Raw genomic sequence first — 19,728 nt, forward strand, 5'->3', positions numbered from 1 at the left:
GATTAATCGCAGTTAACTCATGCGATTGACTCAAAAAATTAATCACAATCGCAGTTTTAATTGCACTGTTAAACAATAGAATACCAGTTGAAATTTATTAAATTTTTTGGACTTTTTCTACATTTTCAAATATATTGATTTAAATTACAACACAGAATACAAAGTGTACAGTGCTCACTTTATATTATTTTTTCACTGTAAAAGTGATAACAAATAGTATTTTTCAATTCACCTTGTGCAAGTACTGTAGTGCAATCTCTTTATTGTGAAAGTGCAACTTACTAATGTAGATTTTTTTTTGTTACGTAACTGCACTCCAAAACAAAACAAAACAATGTCAAAATTTAGAGCCTACAAGTCCACACAGTCCTACTACTTATTCAGCCAATCGCTAAGACAAGTTTATTTACATTTAAGGGAGATAATGCTGCTGGCTTCTTATTTACAATGTAACCTGAAAGTGAGAACAGGCATTCGCATGGCACTTTTGTAGCTGGCATTGCAAGGTATTTACATGCCAAATATGGTAAACATTTGTATGTTCCTTCATTCTTCGGCCACCATTCCAGAGGACATGCTTCCATGCTGATGATGCTTGTTAAAAAAAGTGTGTTAATTAAATTTTGACTGAACTCCTTGGGAGAGAATAGTATGTTTCCTGCTCTGTTTTATCCGCATTCTGCCATGTATTTCATATTATAGGAATCTCGGATGATGACCCAGTACATGCTTTTTGTTTTAAGAACACTCACTGAGATTTGACAAAACGCAATGTGAGATTTCTAAAGATAGCTACAGCACTCGACCCAAGATTTAAGAATCTGAAGTGCCTTCCAAAATCTGAGAGGGACGAGGTGTGGAGCATGCTTTCAGATGACTTAAAAGAGCAACACTCTGATACGGAAACTATAGAACCCGAACCACCAAAAAAGAAAATCAACTTTCTGCTGGTGGCATCTGACTCAGATGATGAAAATGAAAATGTGTCAGTCCACACTGCTTTGGATCGTTATCGAGTAGAACCCCTCATCAGCATGGACGCATGTGCTCTGGAATGGTGGTTGAAGATGAAGGGACAAGCTAAAAGTAGTTTTTTTAATGTTTAGTTTTTTTAAAAAAAAATTAACATAGCTATTCTACTTAGTGAAGGCTTATTAAAATTGCTGAACTTATTTGTAGAATGTAGATAATTGAAATGGGAAGATTGAAATATTTTATAAACCTGTGTTAACATGAACTATGAAAGTCATTGAAATCTTCAGCTTTGGCATGTATTTTTATTTGTAGAGCTTATGAAACTTCTAAAATGTACCGTGATCTTAAGCTGAGAAGTGCTTTGATTCAAAATAAGCAACTGAGATTATTACCACAAGAACAAGTATATGACAAAATAAATGGAGTCTGGAATTTATCTAGTGACCAGGTATAGTTAAAATAAGAGTATATGCAATTTTACTAAAACTATGTTTTGTTTTTCATCTTCCTAGCAACTGTACTATTATAGTTCTATAACCTCACAGGAATTCTCTTTTGGTTCAGTTCATGAGTGAGTTACATGAGAAGCAGTCTATCCTGTGTGTATGCTATTTAGTATAACAAAGTACTCCTCATAGCAACCTGTCATGACATTTGTGAGAGATTTTCAGCTCTGTATACAAGGAATTAGATATATAGCTCCTAGTAACAAGAAGTATTTGAGAGCCTAATTCTCTGTGTATCATCCTGAAAGTATACCCTGCTGTTTCTAAAACATTTTGCTGCATATTTGTATAATCTACTTGCAGTTTTTGACTGTTTTCCTTTGTTTTTTAGTTGCTAATAACTAAAAACATTGGAATAGAAGATTATTTATTGGGGATGGGGAGAGACTAGGAGTTGCAAGTGACATGTACAATATGTCCGTGTTATTCTGTAGGGCACTACTTGTACTTGTTTAGGGCATGGAAAAATGGAAGCTGTTATTTGTCTGTGTAATTTTAGTCCAAAATGGGCATTACATCAGTCTTGATGAATAAGAGTTCTTTCCTCTATGCTCCAGTTTTGATTGTGGCGCACATGTCCACAGTCACCTAAATTTAACGCACATGCCATTGTACTTGTACAGTATGCCAGTTCTGGAACTCTACAGTGAACAACACTTGAAAGTTTCACATTCTCCTCTAAGGTTCACTGTGCTGTAGTGTGATACTGGTTTGCTACAGTAATAGCAATCCCCCAAAGGTTTTCACCACTTAAGTAGTGGTAGTCTTTTTTAAGATCTTCTCCTGCTTCCATTAAAATCAGTGGTAACACTCCCATTGACTTCAGTTAGGCAGTGTCAAATCCGAATTTAACTGAATGTAGAGTTCCATTATATTCGCATTTCAGTGGAGGATATGAGTAGGGTCTGCAAATGAGAACAGGCCCTACATTTCAAAAGAATTCTGATACATCTATTTTTTAACAGGGAAATCTGGGGACCTTTTTCATTACTAATGTGAGAATAGTTTGGCATGCAAATATGAATGACAGCTTTAATGTCAGCATACCATATCTGCAAATTGTAAGTATCTTAACCTCAACAATCCTTTTAAAACCTAAATATTGTATGATATGGGTCAAATTCCAACCTTCGATTCACACACCTAACTCACATGGAACTTAATGGGAATTGTATGTCCTTATCTGAGGGAAGATTTGGCCCTATTGCTATCTGTTGTAGAGCAGATTTTTCTGTCCAAATTCCTTGGGAAAAAAATCAAGCCTTTCAGGAGCAGGAGCCAGATCCTTGGATCTGATCTGCATTTCTGATTTCCATGGTGCTTACCATGCTGTTGCTCCAATGCCAGTAGTGTACACCAATGTATGTGACCTCTGGAATTCATCTTTTGATCAAAGGTTTCAGAAAGGAACACTGCCAAGACCTTGCCATCATTTCTGATGGAATACTCTTCCAACGGGTGTCAGTGGTTCAGATTTGGAATTCCAAATGGCTGAAGATGCCATGCATTCAGAACTGATAATTGCAGTTAATAGTATTAACAAATTGTTTGTATCAAGGAATTAAAGAACACCATTTTTTTTTACCTCTTTTTACTTTACAACCAGCGTTCAATAAAGATTAGAGACTCAAAGTTTGGCTTGGCACTTGTCATAGAAAGTTCTCAGCAGGTAAGATGATTTAATAACATTCTTGAGTTATTTTCATTTTTACCTATGTAGCTATGCAATTCTGATATTGTGTGCTATTTTTACACAATGAATAGACTGAACTCCCATATGTTCTTTAGAGTTTAAACTCAAAACTTGGCTACATAAGAGGCCAAAATTGTGGTGAAAATATGGTTATTGAGTTATGAGTTTATTGAACAAAGATTATGATGAATGAACCACCAGCTGATTAATGACGTCTCTGACTGGAACACGAACTGGCCAGCATGGCCAGTTAATTTGTTATTTATTTAGGTAATGCCTTGTTACACGGGAACTCTCGTTTAGGGAGAGTAATAATGGATTACTTTTAGCACTGTGCAGCTAAAAATAATACTATTAAAAAAAATTGTCGTCTTTGCTACTCTGTGTAAAAGATTGGTAATTTCTTCTACTGGTGACCATTATCGAAAACGTTTCTACAGTTGAAAAAACTATTTTTGCCTACATCAAATGCATTCATTATAAATGAAAAGGTACCTTCATAATACCACTTATGATTTAATGGATTAAGCATTTATTGAGCAACTCGAAACTCCTGAATACAGATCCTAGCCTTGCCACTGATTTTCAGTTTTCTCTTGACCTCTCCATGTCTCTGTTTCCCATCTGTAAAACAGAATAGTAGTGCATAGCTTTTATACTTCACAGGGCATGAAATCCTAGCCCACTGGAAGTCCATGGGCCAGAATTTCACCCGGGCTTTGTATAGCAGTTTGAAATTTATAAAATGCTCATATAAAGTCTTCAATGTTAGTATTAAGAAATGCCTGTCAAGAGGAGGTACTTTTTCTATAAGTATATCTTTTATATAGTAAAAAAAAAATTCATTTGAGTACATATTTTTCTTTTCTTGTAGAGTGGAGGATATGTACTTGGTTTTAAAATAGACCCTGTGGAGAAACTACAGGAGGCAGTGAAAGAAATAAATTCACTGCATAGAGTTTACTCAGCTAGCCCTATATTTGGAGTGGATTATGAAATGGAAGAAAAGGTATTCTGTTCCTTTTATTACAGCAGCTGCATGTAGCATTGCACTAACAGAAGAAATAAAATTATATTAAAAACATTATATATAAATGTATTTGTTTACTTCGTTGTCTCAATTTACAGCCTCAACCTCTTGAAGATCTGACAGTGGAACAGGTTCAGGATGATGTGGAAATAGAATCTGATGAACAGACAGATGCTTTTGTAGTAAGCTTCTCCAGAAAAATAATTGTTTGATTATTTAAACATAAATCATTTATAGACTTGGGTTCCTACTAAAAGCAATGTTGGGTCTTCTGATGTTAAATAACATATTTAGATGTCTTTTGGGCATAAAGTCCAAAACTATGTAGACTCTAACTGTAAACTCTTAACTTTTTCAACATTCTCTTTAGAAAGAGCGATATTTCAAATGGTTATTGACAGTCAAGGTAGTTGGTATTTAAAGTAGCAGTCACAAACAACTAGCAGCATGCTTTAAGATCCAGCAGGGTCTAAAAACTTGTAGTTTAATCAGGTCATACAGATATTAAAATTTAAGTCTTCTTTCTTTCTGGGCAGATTGATGATAGTGTTGTGTCTAGAAGGTTGCCTCAGTATTTGCCCCCACAAGATTTTAGGAAAAGGTGATATTATATGTTGTCCCTAAACCTAATATGAAGAAGTGATGAGTACCCTCAACTTCCATTGATACAAACACAAGAGGATATATTGATGAGGTGGAGTCTTTTCTGAAATTGTTTTAAATGTAGTCCTTTCCCTACATCCAGAAACTATTTTTTAGTAGAAACAGAAGAGTGCACAAGTATTTTAATATGGTAGCGTAACCTAAAATACACATTGTCATAGCTCACCTTTGAAATCTGATAGATTCAACAATCCTAAAACCAACCCTACTAGTCTGCCTTTACTTTTCTTCTTTCCTATCTCTTACCTGTCCTACTAATCTTCATCTTTTTTATCTCTATATCTTTCCTTTTTCTCTTCTTTCAGTCTGTAATTTCCTTTCCTTTTTTCTTCTCTTTCCTTCTGTGGTTTTTTGTTTTTTTGGCTTCAGTGTCCAGAGTACTTTTATTTCTGTGAGCTTGTCATCACAGTTACAATCCTTTTCTCTTATATTTGGATTTTGTCTGGGTTATCCATGCCTTGGTCACTTCTACTTTGGATTAATCTAGTGTGCTCTGTGTGTAACTATCCTAGGATAATATTTGGAAGCTATAGCTGGTACAGAATCCAGTGATCTACTTGCTTAGTAGTAGTTGCCACAGAGAACATATTTCATCTGAATTCCACAGGCTGGCTCCTTAAGTCTTCTATTGTAATTGAAGGCATTAGTATTCTGTACAGTCCCATGTGATTTCAGGCCTATTTGGGAAAATGCCTTGTCCCACCAAGACAGCTGAGGTCAGCTGAGACGCTTTTTGTTAAGTCCCTAGATTTAAAGGTCTATGAGCTGCTGGCATGGACCTCTCAGAGAAGAGCCCTTGATGCTGGAATTTGCTTTCCTTGCTTGTCCAAGACTCAGTCTGATTTTTCAGGGGATGGTATAAAGCCCACCTCTTTCTACAGGTCTTTGCCAGAGACAGGAATGACTTTGCTTAAGTGTTAGATTAGCCCATTAGTGTTGTTGACTAATCGTTTTGATAATGTTATTTTTAATTTTTGTGAACATGCCCCAAGATATTATGAAGGGCCCATTTTTAGAAATTGAATAGTAAATGTTGCTGCATGTGCAGAAGGAACTATGAGCATGCCATCAGTTCTGCCTCCATTTTATTATGAATAACAGACATATGTTATAACAGACATTTTAGCAGTGATTATTTAGAGTGATTATTTTATATTAAGTCATTGCTTTCTGGTTGAAGTTTTGCATAGTAAATTTCAACCCAGAGTGAATTTAGGTTTATTTATAAAATGAAAGTAAAAGATTCTACCAAGCACACATGTAAATCTCAGAAAACATGCCAAATGCAGTTTTAAATAAAAGGGATTTTGTTTAACACTGAAATTCATTTTAAAATGGAAAGTTAATAGAACTGAGAAGCCTAAAGTATCTCTGTGTAGATATAAAAAAATATTAATGGTAAATGGGAAAGTATTTTTTTTAAATTGCATATAGGAAAACAATTTAAAATCATTTAGGTGGGTTTATGATACTTTTTTTCTTTTTGTAGGCTTACTTTGCTGATGGTAATAAGGTAAGAACACTAACATTGTAAAATGCATATTATTTAATAATTCACTATTCACAGATTCTAATGAAACTTGTCTTTTATTTGTTCTTCCTCCCTATGCCCTTCACCTCCAAAAAAGCAACAAGATCGGGAACCTGTATTTTCAGAAGAACTGGGACTGGCAATAGAGAAACTGAAGGATGGATTCACGCTTCAGGGACTCTGGGAAGTAATGGGTTGATTTAGATTTAACATTATTTTCCCAATCCATGCAAGACATGTAGTCATTATGTTACCACCAGATCTTTAGGAACACTGAAAATATTTGAGTAAGACAGAACTACTATACCAAAGAGAAGGAACATATAAATATCATACAATGCATAGTTAACTTATTTTGTGAAAAAACTTGTTAAACAAATTGTACATTTGTAACAATTGTATTCTGTGTATTTTTATATATATTTCTTGTGCTAAAGTTTTAAATTATTTATTTGCTTATATAAAAAATGTACTGATCTATAGTTGTATCTAAATAACATTTCCGTAGCATCTTTTGTGACACAGTCTTAAAATGTTATTTAAGGGAATAAACAAAAATATATTAATGTGGGAAACTTTTTTTTAAAGAAAGAATAGTTGTTATTATTGTGGTATTGATATCATTTTGACAAAGTACTGTACTATTCCAAGTGTAACTGCTAGTTTTCGTATTACATATAGAACTTCATGTACTGTATATCAGTCATCATTCCAGGTACTAATTTTCATCCAAAGACTCCAGTACACTTTTTTTTTCCAGAAAGCACTGACTTGTTTGTTTTTTAAAGGAGATAATCAGGAAAGAATTACACACTACATATCTTTTGCTTGTGACCCATCAGACCTTTAAAATGTTGTGTTACATTGCAGGGAGAATTGAGTCATTTATTGTTTAAAGGAGAGATGCAGCTGTTATGTTTTTTAGTGAGATGAGATCTTACACACTATTTCCTATAAATGGAAAAAGTGAAATGAGCTCTCCTTTCAGCTGTTGTTTTAGCAGCTGACTGCACCAGTGACTTCACTGTGGTATGGAAAGGAAGAAAAGCCTGTTAAATATTTGTGTAAAACTTATATGTATAAAAAACAATAATTAAACAAAATCCTGTTTATATCGAATGTATTTATAAATGTTGGTGCCCAATCCTGCTCCCATTTAAGTCCCATTGATGGGTTTTTGCCATTGACTTCTGTGAGAGCAAGATCAAGCCTTTCATCACTAAAGCATGTTAAGGAAATTCTCGATTGTTACATTTCTACATTTCCAAATGTAATAGAAATCTAAGCCTTCCCTGCCTAAATTCTGAAACTTTTAACAAAAATAATTTGTGAGTACCCTAACTCACTATATTTTGCAAATCTGCTCTTCTTATTTTGTTAAACTATTAACAGTTTGTACTGTTAATACAAAGCCTCTTTTTCTCAATTTTTAGTGTTGTGAGAATTCTCATTGGTTAAAGAATTTTAATTTGTGGCATTCATTTTTTTTTTAAATTTTCTATTCTGTCTCTAATGTACCTATTACCTTCATTTTAAAAGGAGAGAAGATTCCCTTTACTAATACCACTTTTAATGTTTCCCTAAAATGAAAACTTAAAAACAAATACTTGGGGAGAGGGGGAAGGGAAGTGATAATATGTCTAGGAAAATGATCTGGAGTGAGAATTACATTTTAAGAATAAAAAAATTGGAGCTTCATTTGTAAATGATATTTTAAAATAATTAAGTGGAATTTTGCTTGGAGATTCTTTTCATTTTTTAGCTTGCAAACAAATTACCATGTATTGTTTTAAGTAGAAATCCAAAATAAAATACATATTTTTCATTAATTATTTCTCCAGAACTGATTTTTTTTTTCAGATATGATATATGTGGGTATGAAAAAACACCCTAGGCACAAAATATGTCTCTAATAAATCACAATGAATTTTACTCAGAATGAAGTACCAGCCATTCATACTAGGCGACTTTTGTGAAGCAATCTCTTTAAAAAGCATTTTCTGTGAATCCACTGTGAATAGACATAACATCATAGCTGCTAACTTTACCCGTTACAGATAATACTTTTTATTTCAGAGTATTCTGTAATGTGTTTATATTTGAGACCTGATTCATAGCTATTTCTTTAAAGACCAGATTCTGCCATCCTTACTCACATTGAGTAATATCTTACTCTGCAAGTTTCAGTGATTTAAATATGCATAATGATTGTCCTTAGTGAGTAAAAGCAACAGTTGCTTCTTTCAATCTATGACAGCTGCAAGAGCAACTCTTCTTTCCACACCACCATCCACCCTAAATTCCAACTTGTAAGAGGCTGTACCTATATTTAGTTGGAAGGATTAAATTACAGAGACTTCAGGCTGGGCAAAGCACATTGATCTGCCTTTTTACAGGCAGACCTTAGTGCCGACAACAGCTAAAGCTTTCAGTTTCCCCCACACACACTCATATTATTCACAAAATGGATTCCCAAAGGGAACTCACTGAAGAGCTTCGACTTTACCAATCCACGCTTCTTCAGGATGGCCTCAAGGAACTACTGGATGAGAAAAAGTTCATTGATTGCTATCTAAAAGCTGGTGATAAAAGCTTACCTTGCCACAGATTGATTCTATCAGCTTGTAGTCCTTATTTCCGTGAGTATTTCTTATCTGAGCAAAGTGAAGAGAAAAAAAAGGAGGTAGTTCTAGACAATGTTGACCCTAGCATCCTGGATATGATTGTCAAGTACCTTTACTCTGCAAGTATTGACCTCAATGATTCTAATGTGCAAGATATTTTTGCTTTGGCCAGCCGCTTTCAGATCCCTTCTGTATTCACTGTGTGTGTCTCCTATCTTCAGAAAAGACTTGCTGTTGGTAATTGTCTAGCCATCCTTAGATTAGGTCTCCTCCTTGACTGCCCAAGACTTGCATTGTCTGCCCGTGACTTTGTGTCAGACCACTTTGTGCAGATTTGCAAAGAAGAGGACTTCATGCAGCTTGCCCCCCATGAGCTCATCTCAGTTATTTCACCTGACAGCTTAAACGTAGAAAAGGAAGAAGTGGTATTTGAAGCAGTAATGACATGGGTCCGAACAGACAAAGAGAACAGAATAAAGAGCCTGGGAGAAGTTTTTGATTGCATTCGTTTTCGTCTTATGGCAGAAAAATATTTCAAGGAGCATGTTGAGAAGGATGATATAATCAAAAGCAACTCAGATCTTCAGAAAAAAATCAAGGTTATTAAGGATGCCTTTGCTGGAAAATTGCCTGAACCTACTGTAAGCAAAGGAAAGTCAGGTGAAGGGGAAGTAAATGGTGATGTAGGGGATGAAGATTTACTCCCTGGATACCTCAATGACATTCCGAGACATGGTATGTTTGTCAAAGACCTTATTCTTCTGGTCAATGACACAGCTGCAGTGGCTTATGACCCTGTAGAGAATGAATGTTTCCTGGCAGCCCTGGCAGAACAGATTCCCAGAAATCATTCCAGCATAGTCACCAAACAAAATCACGTCTATGTCGTCGGAGGACTGTATGTGGATGAGGAGAACAAGGATCAACCTTTACAGTCATACTTCTTCCAGGTATAAGCCTCATATTCGTTGGCATATCAGTATGGTGTTAGCATAACATGAAAAACAGACTTTCTGCAAGTTACTGAAGAGTATTTAGGTTTAACTCTAAATGTAGAATAGAGTAATGTTTGATTTAATTAATTTCAGTCACATGATTTTTTCCTATAAAAGTTTTGCTTGTTGCTGTAGTCTTTGAAATTCCTCCCAGAACAGCATAGTCCATTAGGGACAAATGTCATCTTTCACTTGACTTGCTTGGCTTTTAACAGATGCCTTAATGGCAGGTTTCTATATTAAATTGATTCCTATTAAAACAAAAGCTTTTGTGAAAATATGCATTTTGGGCACATTCTTAAGAGGTGCTGAGCATCCCCAGTGCTCCTAGTGAAGTCCATGGGAATTGCATGTTCTCTGTGTTCAGGATTAAGGCCTAGGTGAGTTCTTAAAGTTTAGTTAACATGTTTTAATCACTTAAGGCCAATTTTTCAAAAGGTATTTAGGCACCTAAAGATGCACCTAGTGGGATTTTCAAAAGTGCCTAGATTCTTTCTCCTATTGATTTCAATCAGAGGTGCCTAGGCACTTTTGAAAATCCCACTATGCGCCTATCTGCATCTTTTGGTTCCTAAATGCCTTTAAAAACCTGGCCCTTAGTGTCCTAACCAATTTAATTCTTCTTCCCTCTCCCCCCACAAATATCAGTAGGTGTCCTATCATGTTGTTGGCAGGCAGATTGCCAAAATTATAAAGCTTGAAGTAATTTGAGATATGTCAGTTTAAATACAACCTTCTTAAATTGGCCAACAGCCTGTAATAATGCTCCAAATACTATATTTCAGCCTAGAGTGTATGTGAACATTTAAATCCATGTAAATGTAAGATTTATTAATACAAACTATGGCTGAGCCTTAACTATAGTGACACAGATATCATAAAATTAGCGCACACAAAAAGAAGCTCAAGGAGTATGCTTATGTCAAATTTATCCTGAGGTTTTTAGATACCCAAGGGTACAGAATGTAACTATGTATTTCAACTATCTCTTGATTTATTGTATGGTATCCTCTGTTTCCAAATCCTTGACTTCAGTGGGAGATTAGCCTAAGGAGTACAAGATCAGATCCTTTGTTAGCATATAGTACAGCAAGGCAATACTAAATGATATAATTTTAAAGTCATTGGCAGATATTGAAAATAGCAATTATTACAATTATTTCATGAGCTATGGATTAATATATCACGTTCAGATACTAAGGTAATGAGTTGGGTACAAATTTTGAGAAAGAACTGTTTGTTTTCTAGAGAGAAAGTACATTAATACTGTTTTATTTCCTTACATAGACATAAAGCACTAATCAATGAAGTACAAGAGTTGCTACAAAAATTTGCTTGCAGTGCAAGTGTTACATTGGTTTCAGGAAATAATCTAATCTAGAATTAGAACTAAATTATCAGGCTATAATTCCATCATGGGGTTTTTAGTGACACATATACCATAGGAGTGAGGCTAGTAATTGATGTAATTCCCAGAATTCTCTTTTACATCTCTCCCTGATTCATGCCCTGAATTTCTGCTGCCCTCTTGTCCCCATCCCGCTTATCCACCCCATTGCTGCTCCTAAGTGCTGCTGCTGTAGCGCACTGCTAAAATATCTCTACTCTTCTGCACTACCAGCTTGGTGATTGTTTCCTTCAAAGTTTTAACATGGTAGTCCTACAACATTTCCACTCATAAGTCCCCGCTTCACCACTTCTGCCTCACTGGCCTTACCACTTCATTAAGTGCCTGGCAAGGTGGGAGAAAACTAAGCTACTGCCCGTCAAGACATTTGTCCCTAATTGTACAATACTCCATCAGAACTTATATGCAAAAGGAAATTCCCCATACCAGTTACACTGCTGATTCACTGATTATCTTTAAAAAGCAACAGAGTCCTGTGGCACCTTATAGACTAATAGACATATTGGAGCATAAGCTTCCGTGGCTATAATGAATAGGACACAAGAGTTTCTCTGTCCTGATACGCAAAGCTCTGCCTGAACTGGCCTTAACTACCTGAGGAATCTGTGTCCATTAATTCCCAAGTTCCACTGCAACATATAATCAGTTGACCAACAGGAGAAAACTAGTGAGTTTTGAAGCCAGAAGTTTCACCAGAGCTGGACCTACACTATGGACCTCATTTCCACAAGGGACAAGAATAACTATGCACCTCACCTTTCAGAGCTAAATATAAACCTCACTACTTTGAGCACACACAAGTCTGTAGGCTGGAAAGCAAGGAAGAAAAAGATTTCTATTCTTAACTGCTGGGGAGGAACTAAGATACCACAGGGAGTGGGGTTATGCAAGGACATAGGTAGAAACAATCAATTTCATGTAGTGTAGGTCTCTGAAAACATCCCACAGTCTTTCCTGTTTGCCCATTGTTCCTCTTCTGTAACTGCTTACAGTACAGCGAAAGTGAATGGAAACTAAATTTTCTGACAGGTTTCAGAGTAGCAGCCGTGTTAGTCTGTATCTGCAAAAAGAACAGGAGTACTTGTGGACCTTAGAGACTAACAAATTTATTTGAGCATAAGCTTTCGTGGGCTACAGCCCACTTCATCTGATGCATGCAGTGGAAAATACAATGGGAAGATAGATACACACACACACACACACACACACACACACACACACACACACAGAACATGAAACAATGAGTGTTACCATACACACTCTTAACGAGAGTGATCAGTTAAGGTGAGCTATTACCAACAGGGGAGAGAGAAAAAATTTGTAGTGGTAATCAAAATGGTCCATTTGCAGCGGCTGACAAGAAGGTGTGAGGAACGGGGTGAGGGGTATGGAAATAAACTTGGGGAAATAGTTTTACTTTGTGTAATGACCTACCCACTCCCCATCTTTATTCAAGCCAAATTTAATGGTGTCCATTTTGCAAATTAATTCCAATTCAGCAGTCTCTCGGAGTCTGTTTTTTAAGTTTTTTTTGCTGTAATATTGCGACTTTTAGATCTGTAATCAAGTGTCCAGGGAGATTTAAGTGTTCTCCGACTGGTTTTTGAATGTTATAATTCTTGACATCCCTCTGCCATGTACATTGGCCAAACCGGACGGTCTCTACGTAAAAATAAATGGACACAAATCAGACGTCAAGAATTATAACATTTGCAAAATGGACACCATTAAATTAGGCTTGAATAAAGACTGGGAGTGGGTGGGTCATTACACAAAGTAAAACTATTTCCCCGTGTTTATTCCCCCTTCTACTGTTCCTCACACCTCATCAACTGCTGCAAATGGACCATTTTGATTACCACTACAAAAAGTTTTTTTTCTCTCCTGCTGGTAATAGCTCACCTTGACTGATAGTTCTCGTTAGAGTGTGTATGGTAACGTACACATTGTTTCGTGTGTGTGTGTGTGTGTGTGTTTTCCACTGCATGCATCTGATGAAGTGAGCTGTAGCCCACGAAAGCTTATGCTCAAATAAATTTGTTAGTGCCACAAGTACTCCTGTTTTTTTAAATCTTCTGAGTGTGTGAGATGAGAAATCAGTATTATGACCAGTGCAACTGGAGACTTGTCATTACACTGCTTCCCTCTTGGTTTGCTCAGAAACCAAGTATTTGATTTTGTTTTCCTTCCTTTAAGTCTTGTAGAAAAAAGTCACAATTCACCTTCACTCTGCTGTGTGCACACTAAGATCCTAAGAGCTTTTGAAGCACTGCAACGAGAGGAGCGCTTTTATTTCTCCAGCAGTGTTAGAGGGAAACTACATGCCTTTGAGACATCATGCCTCCTGGGTGCTATGGGAAGGGTGCTGGGCAGATGCACTTGCCTCACCCTTGATACGGTATAGGAAGCAATCCTCTGCTGATCCTTCTGTACAGGACGATGGGCCAAGGCCATACTTCAATAATAATTAATGACTAGAAACAAAATGACCAGGAGTATTGGAGAGAGAATAGAGGGAAAAGTTGGCAGTAACTATCCTGGGGCGGGGTGGGGGGCAAAAGTTGGCACATGTCAGCTGATCCAATGAATGGGCAGTTAGAATAAATATAATGTGAAGCGCTACTGATCCACTTACTGCATCTAAATCTATTTCACACAGTTTTCATTGTGTGGGCTTTTACTATGCATCTTTCCTGACATTTCCTATTTTGATGTTCTTTCAGTTGGACAGCATTGCTGGTGAATGGATAGGCCTTCCTCCACTGCCTTCAGCCAGATGCCTTTTTGGTCTGGGAGAGTCAGACAACAAACTGTATGTAATTGCAGGAAAGGACCTTCAGACAGAGGAGTCTCTGGATTCAGTATTGTGCTATGATCCTGTGTACGTTGACAGTTTATGTTTACTGAGCATGTTTAAAATAACCCTTTTTTCATTTAAATTGCCTTAACAGTATGATCTTCCAATTCCAGGGCAGTAAAATGGAGTGAGGCCAAAAAGCTTCCACTCAAAGTATATGGCCATGCAACAATTTCACACAATGGGATGATATACTGTCTTGGAGGAAAGACTGATGACAAGTGAGTACCAAATAATTTCATGGTAATTGGTAGCATTGATCAGTGGGTGTCCTCACACTCAGCAATCACAGCTCACATTTATTTGCAACTGGTTGTGGGTTTGGTACATGGAATCACATTATGATATTGACGAAATATCCATTATAATGTAAAGAACTACATACCTATTATTATTTTGGCCAATTGGCTTGATTAGCTTGCTTTTTTGTTTCTGTGTCATACTATGTTCTGTTGTGCATACATGATTCAATGTTTCTCATTGGGTTCTTATTGCTAGCTTCTTGGTCAGATTATACACCAAAAACACTCACAGCACATTGAGGACAGTATCCAGCTACTGAAACTCCTGTTTTTAATCATTCCAAATTGAAAAGCCTTGTTAGCACTGTAGTTGGAGCCATACTATGATGATTTCATTAAAGTAAGAAAGACTAGGAGCATGAGTGGAAATAGGATGTGTCTCAGTGGGAAAATAACATGGGGACACCATGATAGGGTTGATTGACAAGTGCCAGAGATGTCTGCTACAATCAGAAATGAGCTAATTTCTAAAAGCAGGTTGTCTACTATACGACTTGGTCATCACTCTACTTGGTGCTGCTGTCAGTCTCCTGGAGTGAAATGATTGCTCTTCATGTACAGGATATAAAATGAGGATCTCAAGAACTCAATGAGCAAATCATCTTACTTTTCCTATAAACCAGAATAAAGATGCAAATGTGTGTGGAGGAGTTAGAATTTTCCAACATTGAACACTAATGCAACCAAACCACTACAGTAGAAGATAGCTTGAGGAAACCATGACTCTTGTAATCAAGAAATTATATATAAATTACATTTTAAAAGTGTCTAGTTCACAGACAGTAGACTTGTCCCTGCAGCTTTTTATTTGGGTATGCCAATACTCCATATTTTGTGGATACATCTCTCCAAAACAAAATATTCTGCAAAAGAATAAAAGTCCACAGTGTTAGTTATTTGGTTATCTTAAACTACACTGTAGCCCCTAGGAAAATAACCTCTTATCCTGACCTGATCTGCCATATCTACATCTCAAATCTCTCCTTAAATACACATTTCTTCCTATCAACTCTAATCTTCCATGCTTAGGGATAGTATGATAAGTGTTAATACACACATTGTAAGGGCTATATATAATCAACTAAAGCAACTGTGCAATCTTATTGTAGTAATCCTTGTGCTCAGTCCCCTCTCTGTTACCATCCCTCAACACATACCGTCTTAACTAAGCTGTATGGAACAGGGACATTTTTTTCTTGTGTGTAAAGCACCATACACATTATGGCACTGTGTAAATAGCATAACATTTATATCCAGTGCTATGGATGTGAATGGGGATTTACAGAAACTCACAAGGCCTTGTCCCTGCCTTACAGAGCATACAGTCTAAGTGAGAAATGAGAGAACCTCAGGTCAGGAGAAGGAGGAAGATCATAATTAACGTGGCTCAGACACAGACAGAGTTTTGTCAAACAATGTAGTTAGTTTAATAAATTGTGCTTGTATGTATTGACTTCTACAAGAATTAAAAGTCCTCATACAGCACTAAATGCACTTGGGAGAGCAAATTCAATCAGGATGATCTAGTTAACATATTAGCATTAAAAAAACCTAAAGTGCCTAGCTCTTCTTTCTCTCTTCCCCCTGCCCCCCACCACACCCACCCACCCACCTTTGTTTAGCCATTTACCTGGATCTGAAATAAGCGTAATGAGCAGGAACACTGCAGATCTAGGTATGTGCCACTGTTTCACTGAATATACGTTACACCAGGGGTGGGCAACCTTTCAGAAGCAGCGTGCCAAGTCTTCATTTATTCACTCTAATTTAAGGTTTCGCGTGCCAGTAATACATTTTAACGTTTTTAGGTGGTCTCTTTCTCTAAGTCTATAATGTATAACTAAACTGTTGTATGTAAAGTAAATAAGGTTTTTAAAATGTTTAAGAAGCTTCATTTAAAATTAAATTAAAATGCAGAGCCCCCTGGACCAGTGGCCAGGACCCAGGCAGTGTGAGTGCCACTGAAAATCAGCTCACGTGCCACCTTCGGCACATGTGCCATAGATTGCCTACCCCTGCATTACACAGAAAATCCATTTAAATTAGGTGTCTCTTTCAACTTATCTATTCAAAGGATTTACCAGAGATGCTTAGAGTTTTTCTTTTTCCCCCCACAGGAAATGTACTAACAGGGTATTTATATACAATCCCAAGAAGGGAGACTGGAGAGATCTGGCTCCCATGAAAGTGGCTCGCTCAATGTTTGGAGTGGCTGTCCATAAAGGCAAAATTGTGATTGCAGGAGGTGTCACTGAAGAAGGCCTTTCAGCCTCTGTCGAAGCCTTTGACCTCACCACTAATAAGTGAGTGCATATCCAGACCATTTTAAAATAATTTTGTAATTTGAGTTTTAGTGACTAAGTTGCCTTATTTTTAATTAATTATATTGTGGGGAAAATGATAAAGATGTTAGTTAAGGTCAGGGGAAACATTTCAGGACAAACTATTTGCTTCACAAATCATTACTATTTAATATAAAAGCTCCCAACAGATTTTCAGTTTTAAATCCATGCTCTTAATTACAGATTATACTGACTATTTATGGTAGGTCATAATTGTAATGAGATTACTGTAAAATCCATAAAGTCAAATTAGAAGATATACTGATCTTTTACATAGCAGATACACTTGAAGTTAAATATATTCTGTCCCAGAGCAGGTCATATTTAGGATTAAACTAATAATATCAAAAGTGGAAGTTTTACCAAAAAATTATTCAAGTAAGGAAGAATATATTTGACTTTAGCTTCTACTCTATGACCTTTTCCTGTAGAAATGTTTCATTTTGCCCAATGCTTGACAAAAGCAAGTCAGAATTTAGGTAATTTTATCTATCATCCTACTTTAATTCTTTTTATGGTTCTCTTACACTTTTATTCTGCATTTAAACCTATCTTATCAGGAAAGTCTAACATTCTTGTTGCATTTACACTGCTGAAAATCAGGAATAACTGGAGTGAATGGGTTACATCAGCGTGAGAGGAAAATTGAGTCCGTTGGGTTTACCTGTGCAAGTTTTTACGCTATGATTCTGCACAGGGGAGAGTAACATTGCAGTTACTGACTGAAAACTCCTGACAATGCTAATGAGCTTGACTCTTCTTGCTCCATTATGTTAATGCTGGTTCAACAGAATGAACAAAAAGCACACACACACTACCTTTGGAGGCTGCAGCAGGAAGAAATGAGGACCTTCCCTGCATAAAGGATCTTGAGAATACACACTTTGGCCTTAACGCTGGTGAATGGAGAAGCAGAATGTCAGTGTTGGTATGCTATGGGCTTTCCCACATGCTAAGGCTCCTCAGACTAATCCTTAACCCTTTTGTTTCTGCCAACCATAGCTGTTAGCATGGGATATCTCAGATACGTCTTTCTTTCTGAACAGAATGTTTAGAAAGTATTGTCTGACTGATCTAGTTTTGTTTATAAATAACTTATAGGTGGGAAGTTATGCCTGAATTCCCCCAGGAGAGAAGCTCTATCGGTTTAGTCAACTTGAATGGATCCCTGTACGCTATTGGCGGTTTTGCTATGGTTCAACTTGAGTCCAAGGAATTTGCACCAAATGAAGTTAATGACATATGGAAGTAAGTTCTATTGTAATCACAGTTCCTAAATGGAAAATTCACCTTGAGGTTTATAGAAGCTAGGGAGTAAGTCAAATCAGTATTACCCTTTCATTTCGTAAATGAACTATTTATATACATTTTAAGGGACCAGTTGCCATAGTGTCTGGTGAGCACAATCTTTGTGTGCAATGAAGTAATACAGATGTGAGACTTGGACCTGGAGAATACTTCCACCTTCTGGTGAAATAATGTAAACAATACATTCTAAGTCACATCCTGCCAGTTGCAGGCTATAGTATAGAAAAAGGAGAATGGGGTGCAGTATTTCTGGGTCTGTTCAGCTCCATAAAGTGAAGTACATGTTGCACTCTGACTTTTTGGCTAAAGTACCCTAATATTACCTTGTACACAATGCTGCAAGCCTCTTTCTTACATTGCCTAAACAATTTCAAGATCATCATCTTTTCTTATGCAGGATGATCTGAAAGAGACAGCAAAATGGAGAGTATTATCCCTATTATTGCATTCACATACACTAATAGATAGATGAGTTGCAATCCACATATACACTTCTAGACCAAACTCCCTTATGGAGAGTCACAAACACACATTCTAGAGTTTGAATCTGAATTAGCCAATATATGTGAAAAATCCCATATAGTCTGCAACTCCTGAATTGTTCAGGTGACTTAAGGTGTGGGGAGCAATTGGTGGGAAGGTAGAAAGGATTCTGGGAAGAAATGAGTTTGAGGAATGATTCGAAGAGGGAGAGGGGATACTTGGAGAAGAGGCACCAGGAGACTGTTCCAGGAATGAGGGAAACATGCTGCAAGGTGCCTAGCCAATATAAAGGGACAAAGGGAGCAGGAAGGAATCCGAGCATCCTAACATTCCATTTGGGAGGACAGAAGAAGGGCTCTTACATAGTAACAGTTTAACACAAAGGCTGCTGGGAGCTCTTGACGTGGATTATTCTCCTTTTTATACATGTGTCTGAGGGAAAAGGTCAAGCTCAAAGAGCTAAGAAATTGAAGTGGTTCTGTATTCACAGTATTTTGTTAATTGCAGGTATGACGACGAGACGAAGGAATGGTGTGGCATGTTGAAGGAGATTCGCTATGCCTCTGGAGCCTCCTGCCTTTCAACACGTTTAAATCTATTCAAGCTATCAAAGCTGTAAACAAAAAGGCTAGGAAATTAAATGATGAGAGAGTTCTGATTATGGCCATTTTATTTTTGTTGCATAAAAACAAACTGTACAGAGATTTATAGTAAGTATCCCTTAAACTGTGACTGCAGCTGTGTTTTAAATGGTACTCATTTTTTTAGATAATAAACCAAAACTAACTTTTCGCTCAAGGTTAGAAACAGAAAGAATTCTGATTGACATTGACTGGAACTGGTTTTGAATAAATGAAGATATCATGTGAAGCTCACTCCTTCCACATGTGAAATTCTCATTGAATTAACCAGAGTTCTGCTTACAGGATTGGGCACTTATCTTGAAACAATTTTAAAAAGTCACACCACAGATGTAAGAGACATCACTAAAGCCAATTAATTTCTAGATAC

General features: G+C 36.7%; 2 protein-coding genes across 4 annotated transcripts in view; both read left to right on the plus strand.

Annotated features, from left to right (window-relative positions):
• The window catches only part of BBS5 (Bardet-Biedl syndrome 5), a 19,999-nt gene extending 11,774 nt beyond the window's left edge, over positions 1-8,225 (plus strand). For all 3 annotated transcript variants that reach the window (XM_045032693.1, XM_045032694.1, XM_045032695.1), the window contains 7 exons: positions 1,288-1,423; positions 2,447-2,542; positions 3,088-3,150; positions 4,049-4,183; positions 4,303-4,386; positions 6,357-6,380; positions 6,496-8,225. In XM_045032693.1, coding sequence (XP_044888628.1) covers positions 1,288-1,423; positions 2,447-2,542; positions 3,088-3,150; positions 4,049-4,183; positions 4,303-4,386; positions 6,357-6,380; positions 6,496-6,597 — 640 coding nt within the window. In that variant the 3' untranslated portion in view covers positions 6,598-8,225. The remainder of the gene's footprint in view (positions 1-1,287; positions 1,424-2,446; positions 2,543-3,087; positions 3,151-4,048; positions 4,184-4,302; positions 4,387-6,356; positions 6,381-6,495) is intronic.
• A 637-nt stretch (positions 8,226-8,862) lies between these two features.
• On the plus strand, positions 8,863-19,467 carry KLHL41 (kelch like family member 41). The gene is made up of 6 exons (XM_045032692.1): positions 8,863-9,972; positions 14,149-14,306; positions 14,396-14,503; positions 16,702-16,887; positions 18,028-18,174; positions 19,225-19,467. Exons 1-6 carry the CDS (start codon positions 8,863-8,865, stop codon positions 19,334-19,336), a joined length of 1,821 nt encoding a protein of 606 aa, XP_044888627.1. The 3' UTR covers positions 19,337-19,467.
• The last annotated feature ends 261 nt before the right edge of the window (positions 19,468-19,728 follow it).

This window comes from Mauremys mutica, chromosome 10 (genome assembly GCF_020497125.1).
Source record: "Mauremys mutica isolate MM-2020 ecotype Southern chromosome 10, ASM2049712v1, whole genome shotgun sequence".
In the NCBI taxonomy this organism is placed as follows: Eukaryota; Metazoa; Chordata; order Testudines; family Geoemydidae; genus Mauremys; species Mauremys mutica.